The sequence below is a fragment of the Lithobates pipiens genome, unplaced genomic scaffold (assembly GCF_037356315.1).
Source record: "Lithobates pipiens isolate NorthernLeopardFrog02 unplaced genomic scaffold, aLitPip1_a1.2 Scaffold_22, whole genome shotgun sequence".
NCBI classification, from domain to species: Eukaryota; Metazoa; Chordata; class Amphibia; order Anura; family Ranidae; genus Lithobates; species Lithobates pipiens.
Genome location: NW_027507784.1, coordinates 177,923,033 through 177,945,047, shown reverse-complemented (window position 1 = coordinate 177,945,047; position 22,015 = coordinate 177,923,033). Strand labels below are relative to the sequence as shown.

Sequence of the window (22,015 nt, the reverse complement as noted above, 5' to 3'; positions counted from 1 at the left end):
ATCTCTCTCTCTCGATCTCTCTCTCTCGATCTCTCTCTCTCGATCTCTCTCTCGATCTCTCTCGATCTCTCTCTCTCGATCTCTCTCGATCTCTCGATCTCTCTCGATCTCTCGATCTCTCTCGATCTCTCGATCTCTCGATCTCTCTCGATCTCTCGATCTCTCTCGATCTCTCTCGATCTCTCGATCTCTCTCTCTCTCTCGATCTCTCTCGATCTCTCGATCTCTCGATCTCTCTCGATCTCTCTCTCGATCTCTCTCTCGATCTCTCTCTCTCTCGATCTCTCTCTCTCTCGATCTCTCTCTCTCTCGATCTCTCTCTCTCTCGATCTCTCTCTCGATCTCTCTCTCTCTCGATCTCTCTCTCTCTCGATCTCTCTCTCTCTCGATCTCTCTCTCTCTCGATCTCTCTCTCTCTCGATCTCTCTCTCTCTCTCGATCTCTCTCTCTCTCGATCTCTCGATCTCGATCTCGATCTCGATCTCTCTCGATCTCGATATCTCGATCTCGATCTCTCTCGATCTCGATATCTCGATCTCGATATCTCGATCTCGATATCTCGATCTCTCTCTCTCGATCTCTCTCTCTCGATCTCTCTCTCTCGATCTCTCTCTCTCTCGATCTCTCTCTCTCGATCTCTCTCGATCTCGATCTCTCTCGATCTCGATCTCTCTCGATCTCGATCTCTCTCGATCTCGATCTCTCTCGATCTCGATCTCTCTCTCTCGATCTCTCTCTCTCGATCTCTCTCTCTCGATCTCTCTCTCTCTCGATCTCTCTCTCTCTCGATCTCTCTCTCTCGATCTCGATCTCGATCTCGATCTCTCTCGATCTCTCTCGATCTCTCTCGATCTCGATCTCTCTCGATCTCTCTCGATCTCTCTCTCTCGATCTCTCTCGATCTCTCTCTCTCGATCTCTCTCTCTCGATCTCTCTCTCTCGATCTCTCGATCTCTCGATCTCTCTCGATCTCTCGATCTCTCTCGATCTCTCGATCTCTCTCGATCTCTCGATCTCTCTCGATCTCTCGATCTCTCTCGATCTCTCGATCTCTCTCTCTCTCTCGATCTCTCTCTCTCTCTCTCTCGATCTCTCGATCTCTCTCTCTCTCTCTCGATCTCTCGATCTCTCTCGATCTCTCTCTCGATCTCTCTCTCGATCTCTCTCTCTCTCGATCTCTCTCGATCTCGATCTCGATCTCTCTCGATCTCGATCTCGATCTCTCTCGATCTCGATCTCGATCTCTCTCGATCTCTCTCTCTCTCGATCTCTCTCTCTCTCGATCTCTCTCTCTCGATCTCTCGATCTCGATCTCGATCTCTCTCTCTCTCGATCTCTCTCTCTCTCGATCTCTCTCTCTCTCGATCTCTCTCTCTCGATCTCTCGATCTCGATCTCGATCTCGATCTCTCTCGATCTCGATCTCGATCTCTCTCGATCTCGATATCTCGATCTCGATATCTCGATCTCGATATCTCGATCTCTCTCTCGATCTCTCTCTCTCTCGATCTCTCTCTCTCTCGATCTCTCTCTCTCGATCTCTCTCTCTCTCGATCTCTCTCTCTCTCGATCTCTCGATCTCGATCTCTCTCTCTCTCGATCTCTCTCTCTCTCGATCTCTCGATCTCGATCTCGATCTCGATCTCGATCTCGATCTCTCTCGATCTCTCTCGATCTCTCTCGATCTCTCTCTCGATCTCGATCTCTCTCGATCTCTCTCGATCTCTCTCGATCTCTCTCTCGATCTCTCTCTCTCGATCTCTCTCGATCTCTCTCTCGATCTCTCTCGATCTCTCTCTCTCTCGATCTCTCTCTCTCGATCTCTCTCTCTCGATCTCTCTCTCTCGATCTCTCGATCTCTCTCGATCTCTCGATCTCTCTCGATCTCTCGATCTCTCTCGATCTCTCGATCTCTCTCGATCTCTCGATCTCTCTCTCTCTCTCGATCTCTCTCTCTCTCTCTCTCGATCTCTCGATCTCTCTCTCTCTCTCTCGATCTCTCGATCTCTCTCGATCTCTCGATCTCTCTCTCGATCTCTCTCTCGATCTCTCTCTCTCTCGATCTCTCTCTCTCTCGATCTCTCTCTCTCGATCTCGATCTCGATCTCTCTCGATCTCGATCTCGATCTCTCTCGATCTCTCTCTCTCTCGATCTCTCTCTCTCTCGATCTCTCTCTCTCGATCTCTCGATCTCGATCTCGATCTCGATCTCTCTCGATCTCGATCTCGATCTCTCTCGATCTCGATATCTCGATCTCGATATCTCGATCTCTCTCTCGATCTCTCTCTCTCTCGATCTCTCTCTCTCTCGATCTCTCTCTCTCGATCTCTCTCTCTCTCGATCTCTCTCTCTCTCGATCTCTCGATCTCGATCTCGATCTCGATCTCGATCTCGATCTCTCTCGATCTCTCTCGATCTCTCTCGATCTCTCTCTCGATCTCGATCTCTCTCGATCTCTCTCGATCTCTCTCGATCTCTCTCTCGATCTCTCTCTCTCGATCTCTCTCGATCTCTCTCTCGATCTCTCTCGATCTCTCTCTCTCTCGATCTCTCTCTCTCGATCTCTCTCTCTCGATCTCTCTCTCTCGATCTCTCGATCTCTCGATCTCTCTCGATCTCTCGATCTCTCTCGATCTCTCGATCTCTCTCGATCTCTCGATCTCTCTCGATCTCTCGATCTCTCGATCTCTCTCTCTCTCGATCTCTCGATCTCTCTCGATCTCTCTCTCTCTCGATCTCTCTCTCTCTCGATCTCTCTCTCTCTCGATCTCTCTCTCTCGATCTCTCGATCTCGATCTCGATCTCGATCTCTCTCGATCTCGATCTCGATCTCTCTCGATCTCGATATCTCGATCTCGATATCTCGATCTCTCTCTCGATCTCTCTCTCTCGATCTCTCTCTCTCGATCTCTCTCTCTCGATCTCTCGATCTCTCTCTCTCGATCTCTCTCTCTCTCTCTCGATCTCGATCTCTCGATCTCGATCTCGATCTCTCGATCTCGATCTCTCGATCTCGATCTCGATCTCGATCTCGATCTCTCTCGATCTCTCTCGATCTCTCTCGATCTCTCTCGATCTCTCTCTCGATCTCTCTCTCTCGATCTCTCTCGATCTCTCTCGATCTCTCTCGATCTCTCTCTCTCGATCTCTCTCTCTCGATCTCTCTCTCTCGATCTCTCGATCTCTCGATCTCTCTCGATCTCTCGATCTCTCGATCTCTCTCGATCTCTCTCGATCTCTCTCGATCTCTCGATCTCTCGATCTCTCTCGATCTCTCGATCTCTCTCTCTCGATCTCTCTCGATCTCTCGATCTCTCTCGATCTCTCGATCTCTCTCTCTCGATCTCTCTCTCTCTCTCGATCTCTCTCTCTCTCTCGATCTCTCGATCTCTCTCGATCTCTCGATCTCTCTCTCGATCTCGATCTCTCTCGATCTCTCGATCTCTCTCGATCTCTCTCTCGATCTCTCTCGATCTCTCTCTCTCGATCTCTCTCTCTCGATCTCTCTCTCTCGATCTCTCTCTCTCGATCTCTCGATCTCTCGATCTCTCTCGATCTCTCGATCTCTCTCGATCTCTCTCGATCTCTCTCGATCTCTCTCTCTCTCGATCTCTCTCTCTCTCGATCTCTCTCTCTCTCGATCTCTCTCTCTCTCTCGATCTCTCTCTCTCTCGATCTCTCTCTCTCTCGATCTCTCTCTCTCTCGATCTCTCGATCTCGATCTCGATCTCGATCTCTCTCGATCTCTCGATCTCTCTCGATCTCTCTCTCGATCTCTCTCGATCTCTCTCTCTCGATCTCTCTCTCTCGATCTCTCTCTCTCGATCTCTCGATCTCTCGATCTCTCTCTCTCTCTCGATCTCTCTCTCTCTCGATCTCTCTCGATCTCTCTCGATCTCTCTCTCTCGATCTCTCTCTCTCTCGATCTCTCTCTCTCTCGATCTCTCTCTCTCTCGATCTCTCTCTCTCTCGATCTCTCGATCTCGATCTCGATCTCGATCTCTCTCGATCTCGATCTCGATCTCTCTCGATCTCGATATCTCGATCTCGATATCTCGATCTCGATATCTCGATCTCTCTCTCGATCTCGATATCTCGATCTCTCTCTCTCGATCTCTCTCTCTCGATCTCTCTCTCTCGATCTCTCTCTCTCGATCTCTCTCTCTCTCGATCTCTCTCTCTCTCGATCTCTCTCTCTCTCGATCTCTCTCTCTCTCGATCTCTCTCTCTCTCGATCTCTCTCGATCTCGATCTCGATCTCGATCTCGATCTCTCTCGATCTCTCTCGATCTCTCTCTCGATCTCGATCTCTCTCGATCTCTCTCTCTCGATCTCTCTCTCTCGATCTCTCTCTCTCGATCTCTCTCTCGATCTCTCTCGATCTCTCTCTCTCGATCTCTCTCGATCTCTCGATCTCTCTCGATCTCTCGATCTCTCTCGATCTCTCGATCTCTCGATCTCTCTCGATCTCTCGATCTCTCTCGATCTCTCTCGATCTCTCGATCTCTCTCTCTCTCTCGATCTCTCTCTCGATCTCTCTCTCTCTCGATCTCTCTCTCGATCTCTCTCTCTCTCGATCTCTCTCTCTCTCGATCTCTCTCTCTCTCGATCTCTCTCTCTCTCGATCTCTCTCTCGATCTCTCTCTCTCTCGATCTCTCTCTCTCTCGATCTCTCTCTCTCTCGATCTCTCTCTCTCTCGATCTCTCTCTCTCTCGATCTCTCTCTCTCTCGATCTCTCTCTCTCTCGATCTCTCTCTCTCTCGATCTCTCTCTCTCTCGATCTCTCTCTCTCTCGATCTCTCGATCTCGATCTCGATCTCGATCTCTCTCGATCTCGATCTCGATCTCTCTCGATCTCGATATCTCGATCTCGATATCTCGATCTCGATATCTCGATCTCTCTCTCTCGATCTCTCTCTCTCGATCTCTCTCTCTCGATCTCTCTCTCTCTCGATCTCTCTCTCTCGATCTCGATCTCGATCTCTCTCGATCTCTCTCTCGATCTCGATCTCTCTCGATCTCTCTCGATCTCTCTCGATCTCTCTCGATCTCTCTCGATCTCTCTCTCGATCTCTCTCTCTCGATCTCTCTCGATCTCTCTCTCGATCTCTCTCGATCTCTCTCTCTCGATCTCTCGATCTCTCGATCTCTCGATCTCTCTCGATCTCTCTCGATCTCTCGATCTCTCTCGATCTCTCGATCTCTCTCTCTCTCGATCTCTCTCTCTCTCTCGATCTCTCTCTCGATCTCTCTCTCGATCTCTCTCTCGATCTCTCTCTCTCTCGATCTCTCTCTCTCTCGATCTCTCTCTCTCTCGATCTCTCTCTCTCGATCTCTCGATCTCTCTCGATCTCGATCTCGATCTCTCTCGATCTCGATATCTCGATCTCTCTCGATCTCGATATCTCGATCTCGATATCTCGATCTCTCTCTCTCGATCTCTCTCTCTCGATCTCTCTCTCTCGATCTCTCTCTCGATCTCGATATCTCGATCTCGATATCTCGATCTCGATATCTCGATCTCGATCTCGATCTCTCTCGATCTCTCTCGATCTCGATCTCTCTCGATCTCGATCTCTCTCGATCTCGATCTCGATCTCTCTCTCTCGATCTCTCTCTCTCGATCTCGATCTCGATCTCTCTCTCTCTCTCTCTCTCTCGATCTCGATCTCGATCTCGATCTCTCGATCTCTCGATCTCGATCTCGATCTCGATCTCTCTCTCTCTCTCGATCTCTCTCGATCTCTCTCTCGATCTCTCTCTCGATCTCTCTCTCTCGATCTCTCTCTCGATCTCTCTCTCTCGATCTCTCTCTCTCGATCTCTCTCTCTCGATCTCGATATCTCGATCTCGATATCTCGATCTCGATCTCTCTCGATCTCGATCTCTCTCTCTCTCTCTCTCTCGATCTCGATCTCTCGATCTCGATCTCTCGATCTCGATCTCGATCTCTCTCTCTCTCGATCTCTCTCTCTCTCGATCTCTCTCTCTCTCGATCTCTCTCTCTCTCGATCTCTCGATCTCGATCTCGATCTCGATCTCTCTCGATCTCGATCTCGATCTCTCTCGATCTCGATATCTCGATCTCGATATCTCGATCTCGATATCTCGATCTCTCTCTCTCGATCTCTCTCTCTCGATCTCTCTCTCTCGATCTCTCTCTCTCTCGATCTCTCTCTCTCGATCTCGATCTCGATCTCTCTCGATCTCTCTCTCGATCTCGATCTCTCTCGATCTCTCTCGATCTCTCTCGATCTCTCTCGATCTCTCTCGATCTCTCTCTCGATCTCTCTCTCTCGATCTCTCTCGATCTCTCTCTCGATCTCTCTCGATCTCTCTCTCTCGATCTCTCGATCTCTCGATCTCTCTCGATCTCTCTCGATCTCTCTCGATCTCTCTCGATCTCTCTCGATCTCTCGATCTCTCGATCTCTCTCTCTCTCTCGATCTCTCTCTCGATCTCTCTCTCGATCTCTCTCTCGATCTCTCTCTCGATCTCTCTCTCTCTCGATCTCTCTCTCTCTCGATCTCTCTCTCTCGATCTCTCGATCTCTCTCGATCTCGATCTCGATCTCTCTCGATCTCGATATCTCGATCTCTCTCGATCTCGATATCTCGATCTCGATATCTCGATCTCTCTCTCTCGATCTCTCTCTCTCGATCTCTCTCTCTCGATCTCTCTCTCGATCTCGATATCTCGATCTCGATATCTCGATCTCGATATCTCGATCTCGATCTCGATCTCTCTCGATCTCTCTCGATCTCGATCTCTCTCGATCTCGATCTCTCTCGATCTCGATCTCGATCTCTCTCTCTCGATCTCTCTCTCTCGATCTCGATCTCGATCTCTCTCTCTCTCTCTCTCTCTCGATCTCGATCTCGATCTCGATCTCTCGATCTCTCGATCTCGATCTCGATCTCGATCTCTCTCTCTCTCTCGATCTCTCTCGATCTCTCTCTCGATCTCTCTCTCGATCTCTCTCTCTCGATCTCTCTCTCGATCTCTCTCTCTCGATCTCTCTCTCTCGATCTCTCTCTCTCGATCTCGATATCTCGATCTCGATATCTCGATCTCGATCTCTCTCGATCTCGATCTCTCTCTCTCTCTCTCTCTCGATCTCGATCTCTCGATCTCGATCTCTCGATCTCGATCTCGATCTCTCTCTCTCGATCTCTCTCGATCTCTCTCGATCTCTCTCTCTCTCGATCTCTCTCGATCTCGATCTCTCTCGATCTCGATCTCTCTCGATCTCGATCTCTCTCGATCTCGATCTCTCTCGATCTCGATCTCTCTCGATCTCGATCTCTCTCGATCTCTCTCGATCTCTCTCGATCTCTCTCGATCTCTCTCGATCTCTCTCGATCTCTCTCGATCTCTCTCGATCTCTCTCGAATAGACATGGCAGATTAGCCATGACGAAGACGACCTGATGGTCGAAACGTGTTTGCTGTTTTACAGCTGTTATACATGTTTTTCCAATTAAGGATTACCATTATTGGATGCCATTCTGAGTGCCGTCTCCTCTTGTGATTCGTGGTACCTGAGGCTTTGGCAGGCTGTAAGTCTCTGAACACCAGGCAGATGTGAGAAGGTGGAAGCGCCTACATGGGCTTTTATGGGATGTTTTATATTGAGCGTTAATTCCCATGGCTTTCCAGTTTTCTCTCACGGACCACAGTTTGACTGATTTGCTGAGCTGGGGATGGTAGCTGGTCAAAGACAATAGTGGCAGTCTTCCCAGCACATACGTTTTATGTGGACAATCAGGGCCAGATTTGATGGACCACCAGCAGAGCGAATCCGTACAAATATGCTCTTCAACAGCTTTTGAGATATTTACAAAGGTGCACTTTTTAGAATCAGCTAAGATTGATTACAAACTGACAAAGATTTAAATGTTAAAGGGCAAAACGATATATAATTCAGACCTCTGTATTCTTGCACATGCTCCTTTCTGTGTTGTTTTTTTTTTTTTTTTTTTTTTTTTTTGTTTGCCGGTGTTGTAGTTTGGCCGGTGGAAAATATACTCTTCTCATACAGTAAGGATTGTAAATATTGAGAAAGTGGCGCTTTTTTTTTTTTTTTATAGTTCTATGGTCACAGCACACACTTACATTTTATACCATCAGCATTGTAATAGCAATACAGACAATGGTTATTATTGAATAGCAAATAGAATCTTACTTGAAAAATCCCCTTTTTATATTTTGTGTGCTGCCTATTTGCTGGTCATCTTTCCTCATCTTCCTGGATTTTCTGCATGCTTTGCGTCTTCTCCTCAGCTGTTTTTTTTGCATTCAATTCATAAGGACTACATATCCCATGGTACCTTGCTGCCGGCAAGAGGCGATTGCTTTGCTGACCTAAATATACTTCCTTCAGGACCTTTTGTAGTTGAGAAGGCAGGCTCTGTGAAATGTATAAACCCAGCACAGAGCATATTGAATACATGTCACCGAATTCAAGAAAGTAAATGAGTGAGCTATTAAGGCTTCATGTACACTGCTGCTGGTAAACTAACGTTTAGGAACAGTTGGGCGTTTATTTTTGTTGCTGTCCCTGAATGCTCCTCTGTTATCTTATCAGTACATGTACACATGGTCATTTATAGTCATTTCTAGGCAGTTGAGTTTAGAAGCATTTTTTGGAAAGCAAAAAAAAAAAAGCGCTCAGGGCAGATGAAACGCCAAATGCCTGGCACAGTGTTTTGTTTACAACCGTTTTTTAATGGAGATACATTTTTGACTATTTGAAGGAAATAAAAAAGAAGCCTCTAAACGTGGCATGCAGGCACGGCAAAACTGACATTTTTAACCCCTTCCCGACCAGCCAGGGGGCGCGTGTGCTCACACAGCACGATGCGACGTCGGAGCCGATGTGCGTGCCTGGGCACCCACGATCGCTGCGCATAGACAGAACGGATATCTGTCAATGTAAACAGACAGATCTCCGTGCTGTCAGGGATGAGGAGAGCAATCTGTTTCCTCAGTCAGTTCCCTCCCCCCAAAGTTAAAATCACTCCCTAGGAAACACAGTTAACCCCTTGATCGCTCCCCAGTGTTAATCCCTTCCCTGCCAGTGACATAAACACAGTAATCAATGCATTTTTATAGCACTGATCGCTATATAAAAGTCAATGGAACCAAAATGTGTCAAGTGTCCTATCTGTCCACCATAATGTCGCAGATTTAAAAATCGCTGGTCACCACCATTACTGGTAAAAAAAAATTCTATAAATCTTTCCCCTATTTTGTAAAGGATATAACTTTTGAGCAAACTAATCAATATACGCTTATTGCGATTTTTTTTTTTTTTTTTTTTTTTTTTTTTTTGTACCAGCTACAGCTCGCAAGAAGCGATCGGAACTTTCCCGCGAGCTGCCGGCAACTGTGCCGAGCACACGCAGGGCACACGCTCTCAGCACAGCTGTGTCTGCAACTTGGTACGTAAATATGTGGCCTCTCGGAGCCTAGGCCCACCCACCAAGGGGCTGCATATTTTCGGACAGTCTTCTCCTAGGGGTTAACAAAGGAAGTTTACAAACTTCATTTACTAGTTCAGGGTAATAGGAGGTAGCTAGAAATAATAGTAATTCAATGTGGAATTGAATATATATATTTACATTTCCAACTGTGGATACCCATTAATAGAAAAGTATATTACGCTACTACAACTTTCCTAAATTCTAAAGACTAAAAACAATTATTTTTCTTTCTTAGGGTGCTATACATTGGCCTTGCCTGTAATACAGCCCGTTATCTCTACATTAGTTATATGGATAATGCCTGGACAGTTCTCCCCATGGAAGTATTACAAGGTAAGTAAGCATTTATGTTCGGTATTAGCCTTATGTGACATATGAAACTATGCAATATGTGTGCTTGTGTATTTGAAAATCCAGTGGCAGGAGTATATTTATGAAAAATGCCTCTAGATAGAATGACAAGATTGCCCACTTACATGAAATGTGGAATGTTTTGGTACTCAACATAGCTTATTAGGAAACTGTGTGTGTGTCTATAGCTTTTTTCACTTCTTTTCTTTTAAGTTGGGTAGATCAGAAATATTACATCTTTGCTGGTTGCAAGCCGTAGGCAACTGCAATAGCTTTCTTCAATGTCATTTTGAAGCCGTGTTGTAATCAAATCTGGGCCAAGCATGTACCCTGCTAGGCTACACCCTGTATAAAATGATGTAAAATCAAGTAGCTCCAGTTCACACCTTTTTTAAAGAGGAGCTTCTCTCTCCCCAAAAGGTTCATTCAACTCAGCAGCTACTAATACTGTAGCTGCTGACCTTTAATATAAGGACACTTGCCTGTCCAGGGATCCTGCCATGACGGCACCTGAGCGGATTCTTCAATCGGCTTCAAGTGCAGGCGCTGGTATTGTAAGTAAGGGAAACTGAGCTGGTTTCCTGCTGACAATGCGTGAGTCGCACTGTGCTGGTCCTGCAGTCTTCTGGGACCTGTGTGTGTCCCAGAAGGCCGTGGGGGGGGGGGAAGGAGATGGAGCCGAACATCCTTGCAGATCACTGCTGTGATCTGAGCCGGAAGTGGGAGCGGGTACCTGTCAAAACCAGCTACATGGGTTGCGCCCCCCCCCCCCCCCCCCCAAAAGTGCCAAATGTGACAGTGGAGGGTGCAAACAAGCGAAGCGCCACTTTAACCCACATGCAAGTTGCACAGGAACCAGACTACCTTATTGCGCAATTCACATGCGATTCCGTGTGATTTGAGCCCACTCGTACAAAATTTCCATGCAGTGAGTTTGTGGTGCAGCTCAAAATTGCATTGCAATAGTTTTGAATTAGCTTATATCGCACCAAAGAAGTGCAGGCCCCTTCTTTTTTTTTTTTTTTATGTTGCACCATAAGTGCATTGCATGGTCATTCTGTGCCATGCAATCCAGTGTAGGCAAATCGCACTGCGATTGTCATGTGTTTTGGGTGTCGTTAACTTTAGTATTGACACGAGCAGCAGATCGCAAACACAGTGCAATAACATTTTGGTGTGGAAAACGCACAGGGATCACTGCATTTCCTGCACCACTTACGAACCTAGGCTTAAAGGGGTTGCTTTAACCGTTTTACTTACCTGGAGTCCTGGAATTTCACCTGGTGGAAATTCGTCCTTTCTCTGCCCGGGGTTCGTGGCTCTTGATAGGATAGATTGATAGCAGCGCAGCCATTGGCTCCCTACTACACTACTGCATACTGGGGAGCACTGGCCACCACAGACTCATAAAACATCTTCACCATCATCCAGCAGATGTTAAGACATCAGCCTCCTCATAAAATAGAGGCAGCACTGGTCCTTACTATAAAGCACTGCAGCGTTCTTGCTTCAGTCCAGCTTCGCCTTTACATATGTTTTAAAACGGAACTCCTGGGAACTGATTACATTACCCCAGCAAGTGGGGCGCTCTCTGCATTGCAAGGGTTAAATGCTACCCCAAGTGGTATGGAACCCTCCCTGCAGGGAGAAGAATGTGCTGGAAAAACTAAACTAAAAAGTCCAGACAGCCGCACTCAAAAAAAAAAAGTAAATCCTTTATTTGACCCCTTTCACACTGGATCGTTTTGCAGGCGCTATTGCGCTAAAAATAGCACCTGCAAACTGACCTGAAACAGCCGCTGCCGTCTCTCCAATGTGGAAGCCCCGAGGGCTTTCACACTGGAGCCGTGCGCTAGCAGGACGGTAAAAAAAAAAAGCAGCATCTTTGGAGCGGTGTATACACTGCTCCTGCCTATTGAAATCAATGGGGCCAGCGCGGCTATACTGTCGGGAAAGCAGAGGTGCTTTGCGGTAGTTTTTAGCCCTTTCTCGGCCGTTACCACCGCAAATCCGCCAGTAAATCGCTGCTAAAAATAGCACCGCTTTACCACAGACGCACCTCCTGCCCCAGTGTGAAAGGGCCCTTAATGTAAATCCATACAGCAGGAATAAAAAAAACGCTAACGCTTTTCACACCATCAAGACGGCTGCTTATTCATAGCTGAGAAGAATATGCTGCTCAGGCCTCCTGCACATTTATCGCCTCCCCAGAGACAGGTGGGAGGAATCAAAATCGGGAAATCCCGAGAAGACCAAACCAATAAATCACTGCTCCGCTCACTAAAGTGGAGCCAAAAACTACATTTTAATGTTGCCACCTAACTAGAGGAGAGGGTGCTACACCTGCCTTCAAAAGTCCACAGTATTTTCATAGATCCCAAAAAATAAGCGTCAAGTAAGCCTTTTTTACATGTGAATTCTGAACATTTAAAAAACCTAAAAAAAAAAAAAAAAAAAAAAGGTTATGGTGCTAAACCCTATCAGTGATGAGATGAGTTAACTTATCAAATCCTAGTGTTTGTTTTTTATATATAAAAAGGAAAAAGAAAAAGAAAAGACTGTTGGTGATACCGTGCAGAGATATCCTAAAGCAATTTTATCCAAAACCAACTGTGTGTGAATAATGTGGAGTCAACATTCATGTTCCATTATAATTAAAACCAAAAATGGGTGTTAAATTATCCTGTACGTATCAAACTACTAAAAACATGTAAACATTCATTAAATGTGCAATATAGTGGAAATAATGTTAGTATTCGACAATATGTTAGTTTAAAACAGATTGTGCAAACATGTGCAAGAAATGTGCAAAAAAACAACTAAAGGTCAGAACAACCAAGGATCAGAAATAATTCAACCATAAAATTGCATGAAGGCGTTAAATGTGCAAATCGACAATGTTTTCAACCAATAATCGCATGAAGACGCATCTGTGTCCAATATAAGTCCAAAATTAATATTTGGCTTGGTAGTACTGCCTCTTCAGATTATTGTTGTAATTGTTACAAAAAGTCAATGGGGGGTATTTGATTCACTCGTGCAAATAGTGCGGGCTTTCACTTAGAAAACTTCATCCCCGGTGCGCCACTCTGTGCTATGGTATATAAATGCTCTCACCAGAGTTAATGCCCCTGTGGGGCTAGATGAACCTTCACAATGTAAGCCACTGTGTCGCTCTCTGGCTGCTGCTGGTGCACTGGGTGAAGCTTCGTTATTCCGTCCGTGTGGTATCCAACGTTAATGTATAAGGAAAGACATATCCATAGTGTAATACGTTCTTAACCAAATCGTTCGTTTATTAATATTAAGATCTACTCACATTTTACATTAAAAGCATATGCGTATAGAAAAAACTCTGCCGTTCGTCTCAAACGAGTGCACACAACGTGGCCACGCCCTACGCGTTTCGTCACTACGACGTCCTCTGGAGGCTCCAGAGGACGTCGTAGTGACGAAACGCGTAGGGTGTGGCCACGTTGTGTGCACTCGTTTGAGACGAACGGCAGAGTTTTTTCTATACGCATATGCTTTTAATGTAAAATGTGAGTAGATCTTAATATTAATAAACGAACGATTTGGTTAAGAACGTATTACACTATGGATATGTCTTTCCTTATACATTAACGTTGGATACCACACGGACGGAATAACGAAGCTTCACCCAGTGCACCAGCAGCAGCCAGAGAGCGACACAGTGGCTTACATTGTGAAGGTTCATCTAGCCCCACAGGGGCATTAACTCTGGTGAGAGCATTTATATACCATAGCACAGAGTGGCGCACCGGGGATGAAGTTTTCTAAGTGAAAGCCCGCACTATTTGCACGAGTGAATCAAATACCCCCCATTGACTTTTTGTAACAATTACAACAATAATCTGAAGAGGCAGTACTACCAAGCCAAATATTAATTTTGGACTTATATTGGACACAGATGCGTCTTCATGCGATTATTGGTTGAAAACATTGTCGATTTGCACATTTAACGCCTTCATGCAATTTTATGGTTGAATTATTTCTGATCCTTGGTTGTTCTGACCTTTAGTTGTTTTTTTGCACATTTCTTGCACATGTTTGCACAATCTGTTTTAAACTAACATATTGTCGAATACTAACATTATTTCCACTATATTGCACATTTAATGAATGTTTACATGTTTTTAGTAGTTTGATACGTACAGGATAATTTAACACCCATTTTTGGTTTTAATTATAATGGAACATGAATGTTGACTCCACATTATTCACACACAGTTGGTTTTGGATAAAATTGCTTTAGGATATCTCTGCACGGTATCACCAACAGTCTTTTCTTTTTCTTTTTCCTTTTTTTTTCCTTTTTATATATAAAAAACAAACACTAGGATTTGATAAGTTAACTCATCTCATCACTGATAGGGTTTAGCGCCATAACCTTTTTTATTTCACATTTTTCATTTCCCTCTCCTCCCCAATAAGGAAGTGAGGGCTTCAGGCACAGGCAGCTCTAACCCAGTATATTTCCTTTTCTCTCTCTATTCTTTAATCTTAATTTTATTTCACATATTTCTATCACATTGGAGATTTGATTTTTCCATAGCGCGACTTTATTTATTCATTTATTAAAAAAACCTAGTTTCCTGCTTTTTACAACACCAGTCTGTTGATAAATATATCGATTGTTCTTGAAGTTTCCTTCCACCTCCTGTTTGAGTGACCTTCAACACCAGGTTGTGTTCACCACCTGTGCCTAATTGGAACGGACCAGAGTTGTCACCCTACTATCACTTCGGGTCAAATGCACTTTATGGGAACACTCGTCCCTCTATCAGTTCCACTTGTAATCCACCTCCAGAGTTATAAACTCACGATTCTCTTACCTAATGTAAAAAATATCATGCTCCACATACCGTAAAAACAACAAATATCACATCTTGTGTTGCAACAACCTCCAGCGGTGTATCTATAGCAAACACGTGTTTTTGGATTCCAAGCCTCTATGTAATGTGCTCTTCTGCCACGGGCATCACCAGACATGCACCAGGTGATATCCATTGCCTACAATTTGTGAGGTGCTGGAGACTGAGACACTTGGGGCTTGAACATTTTGCCATTTACATCTGCTGCAGTTTTGAAAAATCTCCTAGGTGTTCAGAATTGTAAAACCTAGCAATTAAAGTGGTTGTATAGTAAATTTTGGGACTTTTACCTGCAGGAAAGCCTATAATAAGGCCTATACGATTTAAGAGATATTCCCACTCGCAATGCGCCGCTGACCTGTACGGTGCATGCGCACAGGGGATTCTCGGCTGAACGTCTGGCAGACGCCGGACCTTGCCGGGAAGAAATGCGCGGGAGTGACGATATCGCACATGTCGCATAGTTTCTCTCTTTGAAGTTTAATGAAAATAGTGGAAATTTGAAAGTGATTAAAATGGGTATTGCACTTAAAACCTACTCATTGGGGGTTATTTACGAAAGGCAAATCTGCTTTGCACTGCAAGTGCATTTGGAAGTGCAGTCGCTGTAATTCTAAAGGGGTAGATCTGAAATGAGTGGAAGCTCTGCTGATTTTTCTCATCCAATAAATGTGCAAGCTAAAATGCTGTTTTTTATTTTCTTTGCATGTCCCCCTCACATCTACAGCGACTTTACTTCCAAGTGGACTTTCACATGCACTTGCAGTGCAAAATGGATTTTGCTTTAGTAAATAACCCCCATGCTGTATATATTTATTTTTTTCACAGATAGAATTTAGCACTAAGAAGGGAACTCGGCAACGGCGCACCTTACAGAGCACTTTTTACAGATAGTGCAGTGTTTTTTGGGTGTTTAGGTATTGCACAGATAAGTAGGCTGTGTAGGACAAAAGTTTAGGCCCCTTTCACATGGGGCGGACTCTGCCAGCTCAGTGGGGAATCTGTCCACTGATCCCTGGTGAGCAAGCGGATGGTTTGTCCATGTTTGCTCCAATTATGCAGCACAGTCACAGCCCGCTGCCCTCTATGGGCGGTCAAATGTAAACAGACCCCCTACCTGTTTACACCTGGCCACCATTGATCCACTGGACCAGGAATATGCAATTGGTGGACCTCCAGCTGTTGCAGGACTACAAGCCCCATGAGGCATAGCAAGACTCTGACAGCCACAAGCATGACACCCTGAGGCAGAGGCATGATGGGACTTGTAGTTTTGCAACAGCTGGAGGTCCACTAATTGCATATCCCTGGTCTAGCGAATTGTGGCCAGGTGTAAACTGGTAGGCAGTCTCTTTACATTTGACCCGCTAGATGGCTATGGAACCGATCTCCAATTGTCTGTTTATAATGAACAGGATAGCATGTTGGCGGGCGTCAGTGGACACATGTCTGTTGACACCAGCCACTCCATAGAGGACAATGAAGGGTCCAATCTGGTCCGCCAAATAAACTGACAGTTTGCCTGTGTGAAAGGCGCCTTAACCATTCTACCTCCTTTTTTAATACTCCCTGAAAATGCGTCTCCTATACATGACTGTCTACAATTTACTGCACTATTGCGGCTCTAGCCTATCACTATGCCAAATTAAATCAAAAACTATTGCAATATATATGCACTGAATTTTGTACAAATTTTGTATCTATGGTGATTTTCTATGTTTAACTGGACATACATTGCATTTATTATGTTATATCTATGTTTACTCTCTGTACTTCCTCTATGTACCAAATAAAAATAGTTTGTAAACAAAAAAAAAAGCAGGAATACACAGTTAGAGAATCGACCATTTGCTCGACTGCCGACCAATGAAACAGCGTTCACTGGTCTAAATCGTTGCCAATATTAACCAATCAAAAAAAAATCTTTAAAAAAGCTCAGATTTCATATGTAGTGTGGACTTCTCACGTACAAGTGGAGTTGTCTACTAGTTCCGCTCATGCATAATAATGTTCAAGAGATGTTTTATGGATGACCTTCACATGAATAGAATATCGTTTGTTCGCAAACGATACAATGCAATTTTTCCTATACTTTTCAATATTTTTTTTCATTCATAATATCGATATCGAGTATTTGCTGGGCATCAACGAGTAGAAAATCTGCCATAAATTTTTCCCTTTGCAGAATGGAAACTTTCTCTTTTTTTTTTTTTTTTTTTTTTTTTATCGTGTATTGCTGCCATTAATCTCCAGGAGACTCATTTGTAACACGGGCAGGTTTCCGTTACATCAGAGGGGGACGGGGTCACCCATACGTCACGGGGAAGCCCGGGTTTCCCCTTGCGTCAGAGGGGGGCGGGTCAGGTGACGGGTGGCCCTGCCCTCCGCATATAACAAACGTCAGGCCGCCGGGATCCCCGCAGTGTCTCCTCCGTGGAGACAGAAGATGGATAGATTCGCTGCGCTGGATCAGATCAGCCATCGCTGGAACCCAGAGAGATGATTGTCCGTCGCTGGATAGCAAGAGTGGATTACCACCGCTGGAATTTTTTTTTTTTTTTTTTTAATAAAGGAATTTTTCAAAAGTGTTTGTCTTATTTAACTATTTTTTACACTTTCTTTGTGAAATGGCAGGGGTACTTTTGTACCCCCTTACCATTTCAAACAGGGGGGGGCTGGGATCTTGGGGTCCCCTTGTTAAAGGGGGCTTGCAGATTCTGATAAGCCCCCTGCCCGCAGACCCCCACAACCACCGGCCAGGGTTGTGGGGATGAGGCCCTTTTCCACATCAACATGGGGACAAGGTGCTTTGAGGGGTCACAGACCCCCAAAGCATCCTCCCAATGTTGAAGGCATGTGGCCTGGTACGGTTCAGGAGGGAGTGGGGCCGCTCTCTCATTCCCCCTTCTTTTCCTGCGGCCTGCCAGGTTGCGTGCTCAGATAAAGGGTCTGGTATGGATTTTTAGGGGGACCCCCACGTCAATTTTTTTTTAATTTGACGCAGGGTTCCCCTTAACCACTTCCCGACCAGCGCACGACGATGTACGTCGACAGAATGGCACGGGCAGGCATATTGGCATACATGTACGTCCAATATTCTATGCCGCCCTGCCATCGGGAGCGCGCCGCCGGCGGCGCGCTCCCGTGCTGGTCGGGACCCCCGTGAGTCCGGTCGCGGGACCCGCGGACTCGATCGCCGCGGGCATCCCCGCGATCGTCTCACGGAGCGGCCGAATGGAGGAAATGCTGTATAAACAACATTTTTCCATTCTGCCTAGCAACTAGTGACGCTGATCTCTGCTCCATGTGATTGGAGCAGAGATCAGTGTACACTAAATGAAAGCCCAACCCCCCCACAGTTAGTAACACACCCCTAGGAACACTTAACCCCTACACTGCCACTCACTGGTTAACCCTTTCACTGCCAGTGTCATTTACACAGGAATCACTGCATTTATATAGCAGTGATTACTGTATAAATGACAATGGTCCCAAAAATGTGTCAAAAATGTCCGATGGGTCCCCGACAATGTCGCAGTCACAATAAAAATCGCAGATCGCCGCCATTACAAGTAAAAAAAAAAAAAAAAAAAATAATTATTAATAAAAATGCTATAAAACTATCCCTATTTTGTAAACGCTATAACTTTTGCGCAAACCAATCAATTACTTATTGCGATTTTTTTTTTTTTTTACCAAAAATATGTAGAAGAATACGTATCGGCCTAAATTGACGGAAAAAAATGTTTTTTTATATATTTTTGGGGGATATTTATTATAACAAAAAGTAAAAAATAATGCGTTTTTTTCAAAATTGTCGCTCTATTTTTGTTTATAGCGCAAAAAATAAAAACCGCAGGGGTGATCAAATACCACCAAAAGAAAGCTCTATTTGTGGGGAAAAAAAGGACGTCAATTTTGTTTGGGAGCCACGTCGCACGACCGCGCAATTGTCAGTTAAAGCGACGCAGTGCCGAATCGCAAAAAGTGGTCTGGTCTTTGACCAGCAAATTGGTCCGGTCTGAAAGTGGTTAATATCCATACCAGACCTGAAGGGCCTGGTAATTGAATTTAGGGGACCCCCATGCTTTTTTTTTCGTCTTTTTTTTTTTTTTTTTTTAATCAATGACTTTCAATGAGTGTTCTCTGTATTACGGAGCCGACAATTCATAATAGCTGCGAGTGATTTTAAAGGACTTTTTTTCCTGCATAAATGAAACTTTGTGCAGGGACAGTTCTAAGCACGGGAAACATGTGCCCCTTCACAGGCATACTATAGACACCCCCCAGGTTACGAAATTTAAAGGAATATTACACTTTTATTGTTTCACTTTAATCATTATTAAAATCACTGCTCCCGAAAAAAAGGCCATTTTTAAAACTTTTTTTTGCATTGATACATGTCCCCTGGGGCAGGACCCGGGTCCCCAAACACTTTTTAGGACAGTAACTTTAGATTTTGAACGTTGGAGTCCCATAGACTTTAATAGGGTTCTAAAGTTCACACGAAGTATGCTATATACTAGCTCCGTCGAATCTTCTTTATACATTCGACAGACACCATAAGCCTCCAAAGACAGATTCGACCGTAATTCATGTGGATTTTCGGACAAATGCAATTTTTGAACGAAAAACGAAATAAATAAAAACGAATTTTGGGAGTAACTAAATAAAATAATTTTTGGACGAAAACAAAATTCCGAAACAAAATATTTTACTCTGCACATGTCTACTAGGTTCCCAGCTATCTCTTTGGACCACATGGTGAGTGTTGGCATGCTAGAGCAGAGTGTGTGGCAGAAATTGTCCGGTTCAGGGATAGTACAGCAGTGAGGATTTCTCCACCAGCCTCTTGTTTGGATAGGAGAATCAGTTCAGTTTTGAACAAAATTGAACTTTATGGCCTAAAGGCAAAATCTATATGTGGCGAATAACTAAAACTGCACATTACCCTCAACTCACCATCCCAACTGTGAGACATGGTGGTGGCAGCATCATGTTGTGGGGATGCTTTTCTTTAGCAGGGACAGGGAAACTGATCAGAGTTGATAGGAAGATGGTTGGAGAATAATGCAGGGCAATCTTAGGAAAAAAAACTGTTAGTTTTACTCTGGATGAAGGAGCACAGGGGACACATTTGAAAAGCAGCACTGTCAGTCTGGGGGAAGGGGAGTGTTATGCTGCGTATACACGACCGGACTTTCTGGCAGAAAAGGTCCAACGGTCTACCTGATGGACTTTCAATGGAGTTACGATGGACTTCCGAACGGACTTGCCCACATACAAACGGACTAAAGTCCATTTGTTTTGAACGTGATGACGTACAACAGGACAAGAAAAGGAAGTTCAGTAGCCAATAGCTGCCCTTGCCTTGTATTTGGTCCGTCGGAGCAGCATACAGACTAACGGTTTTCCCGAAAGGAATTGAGTCCGGACAGATTTGAAACATGTTCTATTTCTAGGTCCGTTGGAATATTTAAAAGAAAAACGATGGGATTATCCCACACACGATCAGAATATCCGACAGAATGATTCTGTTGGGCCTATTCTGCTGGAAAGTCTGGTTGTGTGTACGTGGCATTAGATGATGCGACAGACTTACAAAAAAAGAAAACAAATGGATGTTTGCATTTTGGGTTTATTACTGCTTTAACCTTTTGTACCAGGTTATAAAACTTTCTGCAGTCCAAGTCATTAATGGGCCTGATGCAATCCAACATCAACAAACCTGTCTTTTGTAGAGTGAAAGGATGGTTTTATCTCTCGGTAACTGTGTGTGTGTGTGTGTGTGTGTGTGTGTGTGTGTGTGTGTTTTTATTATGCATAAAGAGGCATTCCAGTTATGAATATTTTATAAAGGGTTACATCAGTCCAGTTAATGTAACTGTATTTACCGTACCTGGCTGCCCCTGGAAGCTGGGAATAAGGTGTAGAGTGTGACGTCGCCTCCCCACCTTACCCGATCAAAGAATGCTTTGAATTAATTCAGGAAAGGAAAAAAACATGTTCTCAATGGCACCAATGCCGAGTGACTGATCTCCTGTGTTCAGAATGCAGCAGGACAGCTGCTCAGCATAGAACCTGCAAGCAAATGGAAATCACTGGAATCGCAGTGCTTCAGTCATTTCCAGCTTTCATGAGCAGTGTCCAGATAAGGTATATAGAACTATGGATAAAATATCCATACCTGGAGTTCTTTAATAGTAGAGTATTTTTATTTATTTAGTTTTTTTTTACCTGAAATTATTAGAAATTTAAATACTAATTTTGCCCCATGGAGAATCGAATGGCTGTGTGTGTGTGTGTGTGTGTGTGTGTGTGTGTATATATGTGTATATATGTGTATATGTGTATATATATGTATGTATGTATATGTATATGTATATATATGTATATATATATATATATATATATATATATATATATATATATATATATATATATATATATATATATATATATATATATATATATATGTATATATATATATGTATGTGTGTGTGTGTATATATGTGTATATATATATATGTGTATGTATGTGTATATATATATATGTATATATATATGTGTATATATGTGTGTGTATATGTAATATATAATTTTTTTTCCCCCCTGCCCCGATAGGGTCTTATTTTATTATTTCATTATTTTTAATTATTTTGTTTCAGAGCAGTACAGGTGTCTTTAGCATAGCTCTAAAAGTCAGAGGTCAGGTTTGTAGAATGTACGCCACCTCTTTTGGCGTGTAATATATCTCCGCCACTTTTACAATCTTCTAGAGCGGCAGGAAATTTCATGAAGGCAGAACGATGAGGACATCTATTGAATTATGCAGATGAAGGGAGGAGAGGGAGAGAGACTGCAGATTGCATCAGAGGAAGAGGACTTGTTGTTTTCAGAGGCAGAGCTGGACAGAGCACTTGCCAACACTGAGGACAATTTTTATGCATTTTTATGTTATTATAAATAACAGTCGGCCTCCGGGTACAATTGTAATGCATCATATGAACTTTGTCAAGAGAAGTCCTTTCTAGAAACCCTTAAAAACCAAGCAAAAAACCTTGAGGTTTTTTCACTTGACCTGCACCCTGACTGCCTGTGGATGTTGTGTTTTTTTTTTTGTTTTTTTTTCCTTCTAAGGGTAGATTTAGATCCCCTTGCCTCTGAAGCTCAATCCACATTCAGGTTGCGCTCCAGAGGCTACTGATAGACAGTAAAGAAGCGATGCGGCTACTCCTCACCACCTGTTGTACCTCATTTTTGCCTACAAACATTCTCCTACTG

At 44.2% G+C, this 22,015-nt stretch overlaps 1 protein-coding gene across 5 annotated transcripts in view; it reads left to right on the top strand.

The window, feature by feature from the left end:
• MFSD6 (major facilitator superfamily domain containing 6) overlaps window positions 1-22,015 on the top strand; it is a 138,213-nt gene that overhangs the window by 56,255 nt on the left and 59,943 nt on the right. For all 5 annotated transcript variants that reach the window (XM_077448672.1, XM_077448671.1, XM_077448673.1 and 2 more), the window contains exon 3: window positions 9,721-9,818. In XM_077448672.1, coding sequence (XP_077304798.1) covers window positions 9,721-9,818 — 98 coding nt within the window. The remainder of the gene's footprint in view (window positions 1-9,720; window positions 9,819-22,015) is intronic.